The sequence below is a fragment of the Odontesthes bonariensis genome, chromosome 1 (genome assembly GCF_027942865.1).
Source record: "Odontesthes bonariensis isolate fOdoBon6 chromosome 1, fOdoBon6.hap1, whole genome shotgun sequence".
Taxonomy (NCBI): Eukaryota; Metazoa; Chordata; class Actinopteri; order Atheriniformes; family Atherinopsidae; genus Odontesthes; species Odontesthes bonariensis.
In genome coordinates this window covers 15,351,682-15,367,462 of record NC_134506.1, presented here as the reverse complement: position 1 = coordinate 15,367,462, position 15,781 = coordinate 15,351,682, and the positions used below count along the sequence as shown (strand labels likewise).

The 15,781-nt window shown below is 39.8% G+C and overlaps 1 protein-coding gene across 2 annotated transcripts; it reads left to right on the top strand.

Moving 5' to 3' along the window:
- The first annotated feature begins 1,932 nt into the window (after positions 1 to 1,932).
- On the top strand, positions 1,933 to 7,856 carry LOC142396976 (BTB/POZ domain-containing protein 1-like). Of its 2 annotated transcripts, none has more exons than XM_075480392.1 (8): positions 1,933 to 2,533; positions 3,051 to 3,207; positions 4,222 to 4,327; positions 4,427 to 4,624; positions 4,851 to 4,980; positions 5,068 to 5,155; positions 6,727 to 6,873; positions 6,981 to 7,856. In XM_075480392.1, the coding sequence occupies exons 1-8, from the start codon at positions 2,115 to 2,117 to the stop codon at positions 7,137 to 7,139; spliced, it is 1,404 nt and encodes a 467-aa protein (XP_075336507.1). In that variant the 5' UTR covers positions 1,933 to 2,114; the 3' UTR covers positions 7,140 to 7,856. The 2 variants fall into 2 exon arrangements, with proteins under 2 accessions (XP_075336507.1, XP_075336420.1); XM_075480305.1 differs by having other exon boundaries at positions 4,788 to 4,980.
- The last annotated feature ends 7,925 nt before the right edge of the window (positions 7,857 to 15,781 follow it).

Below are 15,781 nucleotides of genomic sequence, written 5' to 3'. Positions count from 1 at the left end.
TAGAAATAAATAAATGAAGCGACTCTTATGTTATTTTTCCTGCCGTATTGTTGTTATTAAATGCAAATAGACTGTTATGTCAGACTGAAAAGCTTTCATGTTGCATTGTGTGCATGGTGGCTGTACAGCATATCACAGAAAAGCTGAGTCTTTCAGGTCTTATGTCAGACCTATTGGCTGACAACAGTATGTGTTATTGCTTTTCCAGGCTCTTGATTTATTCTTAACTGTCCAGTCGGGAGTACTTAGGGAACAGCAGAGCAGCCGTACACGCAACGACACAGAACAACATGCATGTTCTTTGGTTGAGAAAATGGAGACAAAGTACATCAATGCAAAGGTGCTGTGTGAACGAATCACTTTATAAAGTGTTTACTTGAACTTCTGTTAAAAATGTTAAAGTTTGAGTTTTTTGGGAGTGTTTTTATGGCTAAGATTTGTTCTCCTGGGGTCCTGTTCTGAGCAGCTTAGCTCCCGATCAGAATTCCTCCGATATTCTCCAAACTGAGAGTGATCCGACTGCTTTCTACTGTAGGTAGGAACACTGACTACTTAGAAGTACTTCACACAACCATACTGAAAAAAAGTTAGTTTGGAGTTAACTGATTTGGAGTCAATTGATCACATGACCTGGAAGCTATTGAGCAAAAAGACTAATATTTACATATAAAATTAATAAAAAATATGAACAGATCTATGGGATCATGTAACTACACTGGCTGCATGAGATACACCTCTTGTTTTTACATTTTAGATCTGTTCATATTTTTTTTATGAATTTTTATATGTTAATATTAGCATTTTTGCTCAATAGCTTCCAGGTCTTGTGATCAATTGACTCCAAATCAGTGAGTGATCATGTAACTACACTGGCTACATGAGATACACCTTTAATTTTTACATTTTAGATCTTTTCATAATTTTTATGAATTTTTATATGTAAATATTAGCATTTTTGCTCAATAGCTTACAGGTCATGTGATCAATTGACTCCAAATCAGTGAGTGATCATGTAACTACACTGGCTGCATGAGATACACCTTTTATTTATACAATTTAGTTCTGTTCATAATTTTTATTAATTTTTATATGTAAATATTAGCCTTTTTGCTCAAATGCTTCCAGGTCATGTGATCAATTGACTCCAAATCAGTGTGGGATCATGTAACTACACTTGCTACATGAGATACACCTTTTATTTTCACAATTCAGTTCTGTTCATAATTTTCAACAACTTACACAGTAGCTCATCTCTGCTTTAAATATCAAATTTCTTTTCATTTTTATTTTATTTTGAAAACAGGAAGTTGGAACACGCTGCTGTCGTCCTCTCCGTGTGTTCACTGTAAAGTCTGCAATACGGGTGCACTTGAAATGTTGGAGTGTTTTGCGAATGTCTGTCGAATATCCAACTTAAAAACTAACTTCACCTAAGTGGAAAACTATCATGTAAATTGATCCAAGTTTTGCTTAAATTTTTATGGAAATATCAAATCCATTACATTTTCAAATGTAACCGTGAATCTACAATTAATAGACAATTTGGGAATGGCCGTTTTTATGTCAGTTAATGCATTTTCTAAAACAAAACCTCTTTTATTGATGTTTAAGAAAAATATTGAACTTTATATTAAGACTGCAACCTTACCTAAAGACCCAAAGGTGGTCAAAACAGTCAGTTTTAACAACTTGATTTACTTTTGGCCTGAAATTTTATTTTCATTTTCATGATTTTTTTCATTATTGTTATGTATTTGTATATGTATCTATTTACTTCTTTTTTTTAGACTTTTCCTTCTTTGGTCGATGCATTTTTATTAAACCCCTCTATTAACACAACTGGGGTGCTGTTTTATGTAAAGGCTCGTAGCGAAGATTGAATGTACCTTTGTCAATGTTATCTGTCAAAGTCTAAATAAAGTTTTCAGATCCCGAAAAAAAAAAAAAAACCCTGAGCAATGGCCTCCTACGGGATGGATACCACGTAAATAAATAGCGGCGCATTCGTAAAGGCAAATACACTGTCGTGTCTTACTACCGTTTTTGTTGTTGTTATTATTGTTGTTTTGGCCCCTTTTTGTGGAAAGGGAGTAACAACATTGTAGTGTGTCGTTATGGCGACCGGGAGCGGCGGTTGCGGCGGATTGGCGTCAAACCATGACGGTCAGGAGGCTACATCCAACTTGGTTCAATGTGGAGCCGCGGCAGCGCTGTCTACCATGCAAGCCTCGGCTTCTACCCCGTCCGCCTCCCCGCCAGTCCTCGGCCTTCACCGGGAGCCGGTGTACAACTGGCAGGCGACGAAGAGCTCCCTGAAAGAGCGCTTCGCCTTCCTATTCAACAACGAGCTACTCAGCGACGTCAGGTTCATAGTGGGGAAAGGCAGACAGGCCCAGAGAATACCAGCCCATAAATTCGTCCTGGCTGCTGGTAGTGCCGTATTTGATGCCATGTTCAACGGAGGGATGGCCACGACCTCGACCGAAATAGAGCTCCCTGATGTGGAGCCGGCAGCCTTCCTCGCCCTGCTCAGGTAAATGGGATAGGTGATCTTCATGCGTTAATGTGAACATTTAGCTACCGGAGAGGCTACATTTAACAACACGAGCTGCAGATTATTACTTGAGATCCAAGTGCTGTATACTGTGGATCTTTGTTCTTTGGAAATCAACAGAAAAACGACTCGACGATAAAGTAACTTGTCAAAGTTAGGAGCAACACTCCTAAATACTTTTAAATAATAAGTCCTAAATACTTACAATAACATTAGAATTTATCGTAACCTCTGCTTTTCTTTCTTTTTTTGCTAAGTCAACAGACCAGGTGTCACAGATGTCTGATAATGTGTGGAAATAAAGAGGTGCTGTCTAATTAATGAATTAAAAAGATTATTGTTTTTTTTTTTGTTTTTTTTTACTTTTATCCAAATGTAATTATTAACAGCTCATTAATATCAGTTTTCCATTTTTCAAGTGATGGCTGAAATTGTTACAAAGTGTATACCAACCTGGATGCCTGACCATCCATATTCCTTTGTTTCCTCTGTACAGGTTCCTGTATTCTGACGAGGTCCATATCGGTCCAGAGACTGTGATGACGACTCTGTATACAGCCAAGAAGTACGCTGTTCCTGCTCTGGAGGGTCACTGCGTGGAGTTCCTCACCAAGCACCTCAGAGCCGACAACGCGTTCATGCTTCTCACTCAGGTTAGCGTGGACGTCTTCAGTTGTGTCATACATATGTGACACAGTGTGAAATGCTCTTTTGGTCCGCCGCCTTAAGTGCCTCCAGCTGCCACTAACAAAATTAATTCAGTTAGATATGTTTAAGTCGTCTTGAGATGCTTCAACTCAATTTATGTTTCTCGGATCCTTAAAAAAATGACGATTGTCTGCAACATCTCTTTGTGTTAGATCCTTCACAGGACTGTACTGTGCGCAGTTCTCATTGGGTCTGCCTTTTAGTTTTAAAGAAAAAAACGAATTCCTCCTGAACAGACGGGGCCTTTTATGCAGGCAGAGGTAGAGAGTGTTTCAGGAACAGCTTGGACTGATTTCCAGTCGCATTTTCTGGGGGTAAAAAAAAATGTAATAACAGTTCAGTATTGCTCTCTCCATCAGCTGGAAGCGGCCTGAACGCAGCCCTAATTGTACAAGATGAAGCCATATTTCTTTCTTTGTGTCATCAGCAGAACATCTTCCCGCCATTGCGAGTAGGATTTTCATGTCATTAGCTGGCCTATTTTTAGTTTCTGCTGCTGTTTGTTGGGGTTAAGTATTTGGTTTCGCTGCTGCCCTTTATTCCCTCAGTCTGCTGCATGACGTCAACACGATGAATTGATGCCTCTAAATCTCCTTCAGCAGCCCATGCTCTCAGCAGTGCTTTCTTAACTGTCCATGCTGTTGCTTGTCTAATTATAGTTTCATAAACATTTAATGAAGCTTAAGGATTTTTTTTGCCTGAAACACAAATTTGGCCGGGATATATATTTCAGATGATTTCAGAGCATATGGTATGGAAGAATCCTTGCATTATTTTTCAATTAATTTTTTTTCCCCACTCATTTTGTTTTGGAAATAATCCGACACACCGTTTATTATAAGGTGACGTGTGTGTGTGCGTGTGCTTTTGTGCAGCTTTTCTCATTTGGTGCATTTTAAGCGTGCAATTTGAATGGCTAGAGTTAACTAATAAAGACTTTTCTGCACTTTTATTTACAGGCAAGGTTATTTGATGAGCCCCAACTTGCCAGTCTGTGCTTAGACACCATAGACAAAAGCACTGGCGACGCAATAAACGCAGAGGGCTTTACAGATGTTGACCTTGGTATGTGAGTCTTTTTTTAGTCATCTAATTCAATCATTTAATTAGTTGATTTTGCAAGGTTTTTCTTTTATATGAAATGACGAATGTTTGTGTGTGCAGACACGTTATGTGCAGTGTTAGAAAGAGACACACTCAGCATCAGGGAAAACCGTCTATTTGAAGCGGTGGTACGCTGGTCAGAGGCCGAGTGTTACAGACAGCAGCTTCCCCTGACCTTGGAGAACAAGCAGAAGGTTCTGGGGAAAGCCCTCCCGCTGATCCGCTTCCCGCTCATGACCGTTGAGGAGTTTGCTGCAGGTAAGTGTTTAGCAAAAATTCTAGTTTGTACTTCAGACTGCAGTGATGCATGTTTTTAAACAGCATTCTGACCATTTCAGCCATTACTCAGCACAGTCATTCCTGATGTGTCCATACAACTCAAACCCCAGAAACCAGTTTGATATTCTTTCTTGTGCAACAGGGCCTGCCCAGTCTGGAATATTGTTCGATCGGGAGGTGGTAAATCTGTTTTTACACTTTACAGTAAACCCCAAACCACGGGTCGACTACATTGACAGGCCTCGCTGCTGCCTCAGGGGGGAGGAGTGCAGCATTAATAGATTCCAGCAGGTTGAGAGTCGATGGGGGTACAGTGGCACGAGCGACAGAATCAGGTGAGGGGACGGTTTTCAGATGTTGATCAGAGCAAAGTGAAAGGTTGTTTTTGTAACATCTTTCTGTCCATCTTTCTCCATCTATAGATTCAATGTTAACAGAAGAATATCCATAGTGGGGTTTGGCTTGTATGGTTCAATACATGGACCCACTGACTATCAGGTCAACATACAGGTAAAGCGTGACATTAATGGTATTTTTCTCACTCTGTAAATTATCATCAGTGAGTTTTTGACAAGTACAAAGAGTCCTACTGTATATTAACATTATGTAGGCTACTAATATTATGCTACTAATACATGCTACAATTTTTACTGTTGCATTTTTTTCCAAATAGAAATATGTTTTTTGTGATACAGTTTTTTTTTTTTATTGAAATACTCTGAAGTGTTTTGTTAGTATTCATATGATTCCATGTGTGTAGCAGCCTAAGCTGAGCTTAGGACTCCGTATGTCCAGTAATTTATTTATAGCAGTCAAAGCTGAGCTGAGGTGATTATTGTCCTTGAAGAAGAACACAGGTTTCCAAAGTTGAAAATATGCCTTCATGGCTCATTTCGTGTTGGAATATATTTGCATGTAAAAGTCACAGAGGATTACCCAGACTTCTCAGCAAATGCTTTATGTAAAGAGTGTCCCTGTCCGGGATCAGATCCCTGGGCCATTTGTTGTTGTTGTTTTTTCTTTCTACTGTTTGTTTAAAGTCAGTCAGCACAGGCACAGCTGAGTCTAGCTACAGTTAGCTACCATCCATGTTCCAGTGTACGGTGAGCCACTGATATGTCTTTGAGCCTACAAGAGAGGTAGTTACAGAAGCGAAATGGGCTCTGTGTGCAAGGGCAAGCCAGCGTCGCAGAAGCCGCGATTCTGACCGGCAACTCTGTGGTCACTCAGCTGATTCCATGATGCCAGCTTGCTGTGTGTTGAGCTGCCTCTGTTCCACGTGTGTGAATTACCAAAGAACAAAAGCGGGTTAACGGGAGCATCTTCTTTTTCGGTGCAACCAATATGTTAAAAGGGCTTTTGGTTGAAGTACGTGTGACGCCACAGCACTGTTGAATGTGTGAGGAGAAAACGTGGGGAGAGATTCTGCTGCTTCTAGCTTTTTTTGTGAGAGATAATTGCTCTGTAATTACAGCTGAATTCACTGCATAGACGTTTTCTTTAAGTTACTGCAATGGTAATTTTTTTTTTTCAGATGACGCTGCGAAATCAGGATTTAATTACAGCAGAGTGACAGTTCGGAAAAGCTTTAAGCGGCCGTGAGTCGACGCGTGGTCTTAATTTCTGACAATTTCTGTCGTGTTTAGCAGTCTGACAAAGAAACAGAAACATTTGTGAATCATCAGCTTTATTGGGAATTTGGCATTATTGACATCTCACTGTTATTACAAAAGGATCCAAAAATATGAAACTTTGAAGCACGTGTGGAGTGCCTAGGCCCATGAAATGGGACGCCAGCAATCTCAACACCCCCACTGTTCATGTTTGCCCTGTAACATCTCTTGCATGTCACCACTTTATTGTCTGTCTGAACATGTTGGCAGAATGAATCATATTAATAACACCAACAAACTCTTTAATTTACCAAACACAGGAATACAAAATCAAACAGACTCGGCTTCAAATGGCAGCTGTGCTTAAAAGTTTAAAAGTGGTAGAATTTTGAAATAGATTTTTTCCTTTCCACCTTTTTTTTATAATTTTTTTTATTCAGTTGTATCCTTTTTTGTTCTCTTTTGTAGATCTTAGAGAGCGACAAACGCATTACACTGGGACAGAATGACACAGGATTCAGCTGTGATGGCACAGCGCACACCTTCCGAGTGATGTTCAAAGAGCCCGTGGAAATCCTTCCCAGTGTCAGCTACACTGCGTGTGCCACCTTAAAGGTTGGTCTGTCACTCACTGAATTTTAATACCATTTGAAATGAAATGGATGAATATTACCTTTATGTTTTGGATTTACGCGGAGCGTGTGTTTAACTTTACAATTCAGGGTCCAGACTCGCATTACGGCACTAAAGGCTTAAAGAAAGTGACCAGGGAATCAGCAACGGGGACCAAGACGACATTTTTCTTTTTTAGCTCACCTGGAAATAACAACGGAACATCAGTGGAAGACGGGCAGATACCAGAGATCATCTACTACACATAAAATGAACTTGTTGCAACACAGGTACAGTGAACCAGGGACACCTCAGACTACTGGGAGGACTGGACTGGTAAAGATGGACATAGTGCCTCAAGATCCCCTGGAATGATGAATGTGTGTTTGAGTGTGTGTGTGTGTGTGTGTGTGTGTGCTGTATGTAAGAATTTGTGTATAAAGCAGTGGTGTACATGCATAATCAGGAATGTGGAAAGGCCTGTTGGAAAAATACAGCTGTGTTGGCAAAAGGAAAAAGAAAAAAAAGCTTTTTAGGCATAAATCTTATTTTCACTTGCAAATGACCCAAATACCGATGTCCTGTCTATGTTGTTCTAAACTGCCTGTGTTGCAGGAGTTTATGCCACCCAAGTAAAGTTACAGAGACCGTTACCATCTGTCATCAATGCCAATTCATTTCGTCAGTTTGTGCTGATTCATTTATTGAAAGTATAATATCTGCATTTTTTTTTTTTTTTATTGTGCACTGTTATCATTTATTCAGCAAATGTACTTTTGTTTCTGTATTGTATAAAGGCTCCATGTCTGTTGTGTAATATTGTCAGTGGTACATGCTGTAACTTATGACTTCATGTTTGCTTAGCACTTGATTAAAATGTAAAGGAATCAAAGAAAAGAAAAAAGTTGTTCTGGGACTATTCTGCTTAAATGATTGGGAAAATAGTTTATATTTAGCTTTTGACAATAAAATGTGGTTTGACCAAAGTAACGTTTCCTCTTTTGATGAACTCCAGAGGAAGTTTAGTCAAGCTTTGGTGGATACATTCCTCTTTCTGTCACTAGGTGATGCCAGACACTCTGTTAATGCATATCTCGAGCAATTGTTGGACAATGGAGGGGATGGGAGAGAAAATGATTTCCTATTTTCTTCTTCAGAAGTTTCCAAAATTTAGCAATCAGAGAGACAAAATGACCTTTCGGTTGAACATATCTGAATATAAATGAATGTATTTGGTAAAGTTACTACTACCACGTGAAAATACGTAAGATTTAGCAGGAAAAGTGCCGTTGGCTGGCTTATATCAATGGTGTTGATATGGAAGAGACTTTCAAGATTTTCTTTGCTCTTTGTGTACAGATAGCAGCTGAAGATCTGGTTTCAATTGGTCCAGCAAATGATCTTGTCACTAAGAGGGTAAAAAAAAAGGGTGTGGCGTTGTTTTAGCCTTTTGGTGTCCTCCCAAATCCTGGTGGAAAATTTCATTAAAATATCCCGACAGATCTCTCCGTATCCTGTTAGTGAAAAGAAAATTGCTGTCTACTGAATCCTGTGTCTATCTCTTAAAATATGAAGTACACTTAAATTGCATAAGCAGCACATTCATATGAGACAGGCGGTGGAAACAAGGCCTTTCTAGACAGCTGTGAGTGGGCTTTGATGAGGAGAGTGATCCACGAAGGCTGTCAGATGAGTCACCGAGACCTGAGAGCTTCTCCCGCTGACTGCCCACTTAGACAGCCTTTTAAAAGAGAAAGATCCAAAAACATCGGTTTTTGAAGCAGAATTTTTTTCCCTCCACCCACCATATAAAACGCCAGCAGAACAAATAAACAGACCTCTTACCTCACCTGCGTTGTATTGAGGTATTTCAGATCCCTCAAAATCAAGCTCTATGAAAGCCCCATAGGAGGATGAAAGGGACAAAATTTCCACAGATAAATAGTGACATATGGAGCTTGTGCAGAGGAATAACTCAGTTATGTGAACAGTTTCCTAAAGTTATTAGATTACAAATCCATGACAGGGCTTTGTGATGCTCAGATGTGTGTGGTTGTGTTTCTGTTGTGTGTGTGGGTGGCTGTATGGCAGCACAATGAGCTGTGTTTCACTGCATGAGCCTTCTACTTGAACACTGACAGCAGGGGAGAGGACTTATGCCTCTGCTGTTTTTTTACAGCATATGACTGCACAGAACTGGAGTGTTCACATCATAATGACTCAGAATCACATTATCACAAGCCCAGAAGAGAAAACACCCATTCTGCCTCAGTTATTATTCTCACAAGGACACATTTTTTGGTTGAATAAGGTTCTGGTTCTGGTTTCTATGAGTGTGCTTCACATATCGTAACCAGGTTTCTGAAAACAGAATGAAATGTTTTCATGTTAATCGCATAAACAAAACACTCAAAAAACACAATCATAACCAAGATATTGTTGCACATGTTAATCCAGTCAGTAATTTAACAGCCTGAACTAAACTAATTCTGAAGTGAAAGGCTTAGTTTCTCTGAAAGGTGTTTATAGGGTACTTTCTTTTGCTGCATATTGGAGTAAAATATAAAACTGTTCACTGTTTCTCTTCTATCCTGAGGGAAGAGCTGCGAGGTGGAGGAGGTGGAGGAGGTGAAGGACTACAGATACTTGGTTTTTCACCTGGAAAAAAAACCTTAGCTGGAATTGCGACACTGAGGCTGTCTACAAGAAAGGACATTGCAGACTGTACTTCTTGAGGAAACTTAAGTTCTTCAGTGTCAGCGCCAAGATGTTGCCTATCTTCAATAAGTTTGTGGTGGAGAGGGAAATCTGCTTTGTGGCCATCTGTAGGGGCAACAACATCAGAGCCAGAAACTCAAAGAAACTGAACAAACTGTTAAAGAAGGCAGGCACATAGGAGACTGATTTGGAGCCACTGGAGCTGACTATTCAAAGGCAATAATGGACAACGCTGCACAACTCTGCATAACATAGTGATCAAACAACATGCCTGTCAGCATCAATAACTCTTCACTGTGACCAATGACTAACCACTAACCACTAACTGTTTCAATTCTTTATGCTGCGAAAAATCATTCTCCATTTTGGGATGAATGAAGTTGAATACAGTTTACCAAAGAATTGAACTTTTGTTGCTGTTGTTGTTTTTCACCTGAAAGCTGCCACACTCATGGAGCAAAGTCCAAATAGAAGGAATATGCCTGAGGTAAAAGGAAAAATGTTCCCTGTGCCATATTCTGTTCCAGTGGAAAAACAACATTTTGATAGTATGATGGGAAAAGGTCAGCACTGTGCTTGGACTTTTGTCTCACCACTAGAGGCTCCATCCATCCATCTATTTTCTATCCCCACTTAATTATGCTCAGAGTCGCGGGTGGGCTGGAGGTAATTCCAGCTGCCATTGGGTGAGAGGCAGGGTACGCCATGTGGTCGCCAATTCATTACATGGCCACAACTAGAACCTTTCTGGTTCAAATGTTAGCTGGGCCTTTTTGTGTGGAGTCTGCAAGTTCTCACTGTGCTTGTGAGGGTTTTCTTTGGGTACTTCAGACTCTCCCACCGTGTAAAAACATGCATTATAGGTTGATTGGTTGTTCTAAATTAGCCCTAGGAGCAATAAAACCCTTCTAGCCCAAATTGTTTTTGTGTTCTGGTTAAAAAGAATCCACAAATCCTTGAGATTTATTTCCTAATCTTGTACTGAATGTATTCTAATGCTTGAAATTGACTACCCATGTATTTGCACGTATGCATTTGCTCTTTTGATACCCCCTCAAACATTAAATAAAATGCTCTGAGCGAGTATCTTGAAGAGGATACATATGGGTGCCTAAGTGGTAATGTAAAGCATCACAATACCCAGTTAAAAGCTCAGGAGCGTGGAAACCTTCATATGAAGTTTAAACAATAAATGTTGATCCTGAGCAGCCGTGCTTTGGTTTTTTTCCTTGATTTGAAACATTACTGAAATGGGTTAAATGGAAATATTTCCCCTGCATGACCTGTGCTCGCTTTTTAATTTGATGTGCAAAACAACAAGAACAACAAATTTGTCAAAACTTATTCCTTCTTTACCTAAAGTGCTACTCAACAGTCAACAAAAAAGATGCTGTGGTGTCACACTTGTTGCACCTGGCTTGTTTTTCAAAGCTGTAGAAAAGTGAGATCATTTCAGGCGATTTATCACATTTAATGCTGCTCTTATAACAAGACACGGAGAGCTTTATACAACTCCTTTCACAAGCACTCCTAAGAGCCCCAAACAAACTTTGAAGAGAAATATTTGTGGAGTTCCTTTTTTTCCTTCCTTTTTTCAATCAAATTCAAGGTTTCATTCAGTCGTAATCTATACTGAATGTTCTTTTTTGCAGATCAAGCTACTTATATCTTCTTTTTACAAGTTGCTCCTATACACTGAATTTAGTTCATCCAAGATTGTGCTGGAATTCAGTTTCAGTGTACAACCTATACTTTAATTTGCCAGCATGATTTATCTGAGCACTTACATTTATTGAAATGTTCTGTACTGGTTGTTAGCGTGACACATCCTCTGTGGCTGCCATTCATTTGAATACATCCATACAGAATGTACTGGTGTGACATCCAGCTCTGGATGTGTGTCGACGCTGCTTCACAGCAACACAAGCCTGCAGGGAAGAGTAGGGGTGTTTATTAGAGTGCATGTGTGTCCCTACTCGTCCAGCTGGTGGAGGTTATGCAATCTGGATCCCGATGATGTAAGACAGTTGGATAATTAATTACAATGTACACAGGACTGTGCCTCTGAATCACTAGCAGTTAAGGTTGTTCACGTCAACTGAAACTGCTAATTTGTGACTTCTCTTTCGCCAGAATTCAGAGATGGAAGTAGTAGAGTATCCGAGTGGTTTTCTTTTCTGATTCATATAAAGTAAAAACATTGTAGACAGACAGTCTTCACTTTTGCTGCTTGGATACATGACAATTTGATGTAACCCATTTAGGGTGGGGGGTGTGGGGTTCTGGAGAACTTAAAACTTTCCACCAAAACTTTCTAGTTCTTACCCTTAGAGGAGAGCAGAACGAATAAATTAAAGGTATTTGAGAAAATAAACCTTTCGCTTTTCTTTTAAGATACTAAAATCAATTATTTGTAATGACCAAATCAGAATTCACACCATAATCCAACAAAATGTTATGGAAAAATCTGACCAGACAGTTAGTGGAAAAAAGAATAATATGACAGTTATTTCAACAAAAAGGAGACGCACTTGATAATTACGTATGATACTTTTGTCTCAACTGTAAAACAATTATTTGTCTACTTACAAGGACTTCTATCTCTTTATCTGAAATATCTGGTGATATGTTTTAATTATTGTTATAGTTGGGCACTTTCAAGCACAGTGGTAGATAATATTTCTATTGGTGGGTATCAATTATTGTACATCAAAACATAAGAGTGCTGCGTGTAGATTTGGTAGTTAGCGCTGTCCCTTCATAGCAAGAAGGTCAACTGTTCAAGTCACATCTCTGAGTTTGTATGTGGGGGTTTTCTCGGGGCCCTCTGGATTCCTTCCATAGTTCAGTAACATACATTCTAAAGTGATCTAGACGCGTGCGCATCGTTGTCTCTGTGATGGGCTAACATCCTGTCCAGGGTGTACCCTGCCTCTCACTTGATGGGAACTGGAAAAGGCTCCAGCCTCCCATTACCCTAAATAGGTTAAAGAGGGTATTAAAAGTTATCTCATCACATCATTTTTTTTTTGTCAAAACACAATTGTTGATAACCTTAAAACTATGTTATTCTGACTTGTTTTGAAGTATGCTGACTTTTGCTATGCACATTCCTAGGCTTGAAACTCCCCTACAGCTCCAGGGGCCTCAGTTACAGCAGGTCATGAGTTTGGCTTCCACCCACATACCACACCTTTTTGCTTTTTGGTCACTTTACATTTTTGTTGGCTTTTGTTGTCTTTATGGCCTTTTCAAAATGACAATAAAGTCATGTGTATGGCTATAAATCTGCAGGGCTCACATTGAGATTTGTTTTTATGACAGTGGTGTGACATCGCACAACTGTAGGGGGAACCAAAGAGCAAAAAAAAGCCAAATTCTAAAATGGTGTCTTCCTACAAAATTAGGCCCTTTAACACAACAGATATTTTGACTTCTGACAACAGAAAAAAGATATAGTGATAGTGAGCCAGCAAGCACAGCAATTACGAAAACGAGGTTGCTGAAAAAGTGATTTTAACTGATAACTTCATACTGTGGTTTTCTTGGTTCTTTTTGGTTCTTTGGTTAGTTGTTGCAGTATGTGACAAACAGACAATCAAATGGTTAAAAAAAAACTAACACAAACTTATCAAGTTTATCTGTTTGAGCATCCTGTTGTTTCAGCAGGTGATTTATTCTATGTAAAGAAAATCTATGCGTGTGCCCTTTCAGTGTGACTGCCATTAATATTAAAAAATGTAAATTTTCTGCAGTGAATCGGTGAGGTGCCCCACAGGGTGTCAACTCAAATCATCTTGATGTATAATTACTGGCTTGTTGGCAGGAAGCACAGAACAGCCTGAAAAGGGAGGATAAATGTTTCCATTTCATACAGCACTGTACAGTACAGTACTTCTTGTAAAATATAATGATGATAATAATACAAAAAAACTTCAGTGAAAGGAGTCTCTGTGTAGTTCAGTGTATTCAGGTGACATGTCAACCTGTCCCTGGGGAAAAAATTTGGTTTGGATGATAGTGATTGACTGAAAAGTGGAGGTGAAAGACTAGTTTCGACAGTATTCCCAATGGCTTTTCCATTTTCTGTAGCAACAGAAATGTTGGAGTTTAACAACAAGCAGTAAATGTCTGGGAACTAAGGCGATCAGTTAGGAGCGGAATGTTGTCCCATTCTTCACTGATACAGGATCCCAGCTGCTCAACAGCTTTTGGGTTTTCTATGTTTTATTTTCATGATGCATCAAATGTTTTCATTTGGTTGGAGGCCTCGACTGCACTCATGCACCTGGACTCTTCCACAATGAAGACATGATGTAATAGATGCAGTATGTTGTTTCTTGCTGAATTATGCAAGGCCTTCCCTTAAAAAGACATCATCAGTATGGGGGTATATGAGGTTCATAATTTCCAAGAAGAACTTTGATCAGTCAGACCACAGAACCGTTCTTCACTTTGCCTCAGTCCATTTTCAGCTGCCTGTGGCCCAAAGAAGACGGTAGCATTTCTGGATCATGTTCACATATGGCTCCTTCTTTGCATGATAGCTCTTTAACCTGAACGCATGGTGAACTGTGTTCACAGACAGTGATTTCTGGAAGTGTTCCTGAGCTCATGCAACGATTTCTCAGTGCTGACTGAGGGCCCGAAGATCATCCTTTTTTTTGAGTGTGTGTGTGTAGATGTGTTGCTGCCATCAAATCCAAGATGAGCTAATACTGTATTTTCTAATGAAATAATAATATATCTCACTTTTTAACATCTTAAATGTTTTGAGTGCTCTATTGTCCAAACATTTTTAAAAATTTAATATTTACACAACAACTTTTATCTGTTAACCAATTGCATGCACATTTTATTGAGGATTCTGCTCAGATTGCTCATAAAGCTTATAAATAGTTCAACACAGTGCCTGTTCATCAAAAGTGCATACCTAATTATTAAATCCTGCAAAACCAGCAGAAAAATCAGATATGTAGACATGCCAAGTCTGAACTTTGCTTAGAGATAAGATCATTCCTCTACCAAAGTAAGGTTTTGTGGATTACTGTAAAATTGGGGTTTTATGCTTGACTCATACTGTTTTATAAAGGAGGCCCAAGGGTCTTTCTTCCCCCACCTTTTTGCATCATCATGAAATATTAGTACCGTGCCTATTGCCTTGTTATGCATAGCTTAAGCAAAGAAGGAGCAACTGACATGCACCACTTTGACCGTTCTGCTGACCAGTCAGAGCAATCGGTCTGATCATTTTGGGAGAGAAGGGGTTTTGTTTGTTTATTTTTGTTTTGGCAAACAAAGGAAGTAAATTAATTCTTGTACAAAGCCTAAATAAAAGTCTCATTTCATTCAACTGACCTTTTTCAAGGCAAAATGAGGCTCAATGTCTATTTCACATAAAGGATACACAAGTAAGGTAGAAGCATTCATTAGGAATATGAAAAAAATGATCTGAACCATTCTTCACCCACAGAGTATTTCACAGGCCTCGCTCCTTGTCCCAGTGGCGTCACCACCAGATATAATCGGACTAACAAGCTTCCCTCAGCAGCAAAGTCCACTGTCTTTACATGGATGACCTGAGCAGCTGCATGATTGACTTACAAAGTGTTCAACTGGATTAGCAGAGGACAAACTGTTGGCAAACCTCATCTACAGCTGTATTTTTAATTCATAATTAAGTGAAGGAATGAGTTCCCTGGTTACTATCTACACGTGTGTGTTCATGTGACAAGATAACATTTTTCTTGTACGTACAGGACAAAGCTGGGGGCATGTATTTCAACAGAAAAAAGCCGAGCAAGAGTGCACCGCCACTCACTCTGGTCACGTGCTCCATAAACACTCTGTACTGTCTGCTGGGGGATGGCTTGCCTGGGCTAACCTTAGCCCCTGCACTCTCCAACACCAGATGTAGGTCGCAGAGTGCTGCAGGGGCTGGGGGATGCAGTGCCTGTGTGTGTTTGCGTGTGATGGTGGGGAGGCTGGAGTGCAATGTGCACACAAGTGTATGTTTGTGTGCAGGAGAGAGGGATGGAGTCGAGGGATGATGGTAGTGGATGAGTTCATCACCAAGGACATGGCCCCCAGCACACTGTCTCCATTGCTGTCACATTGCATCGTCACAAACAGGCCACATGAAGAATGACAACCCGGCAGACCAGCCCCAGTGTGCACTCTCATAGGTCCCTCA

Excerpts from the sequence above, each read along its gene's own strand:
- LOC142396976 (XM_075480305.1), top strand. The coding sequence starts at position 2,115 with ATGGCGACCGGGAGCGGCGGTTGCGGCGGATTGGCGTCAAACCATGAC. Across the intron at positions 2,534-3,050 it reads GCCTTCCTCGCCCTGCTCAG|GTTCCTGTATTCTGACGAGG; the intron begins GTAAATGGGATA and ends TCCTCTGTACAG. Across the intron at positions 5,156-6,726 it reads ACTATCAGGTCAACATACAG|ATCTTAGAGAGCGACAAACG; the intron begins GTAAAGCGTGAC and ends TCTCTTTTGTAG.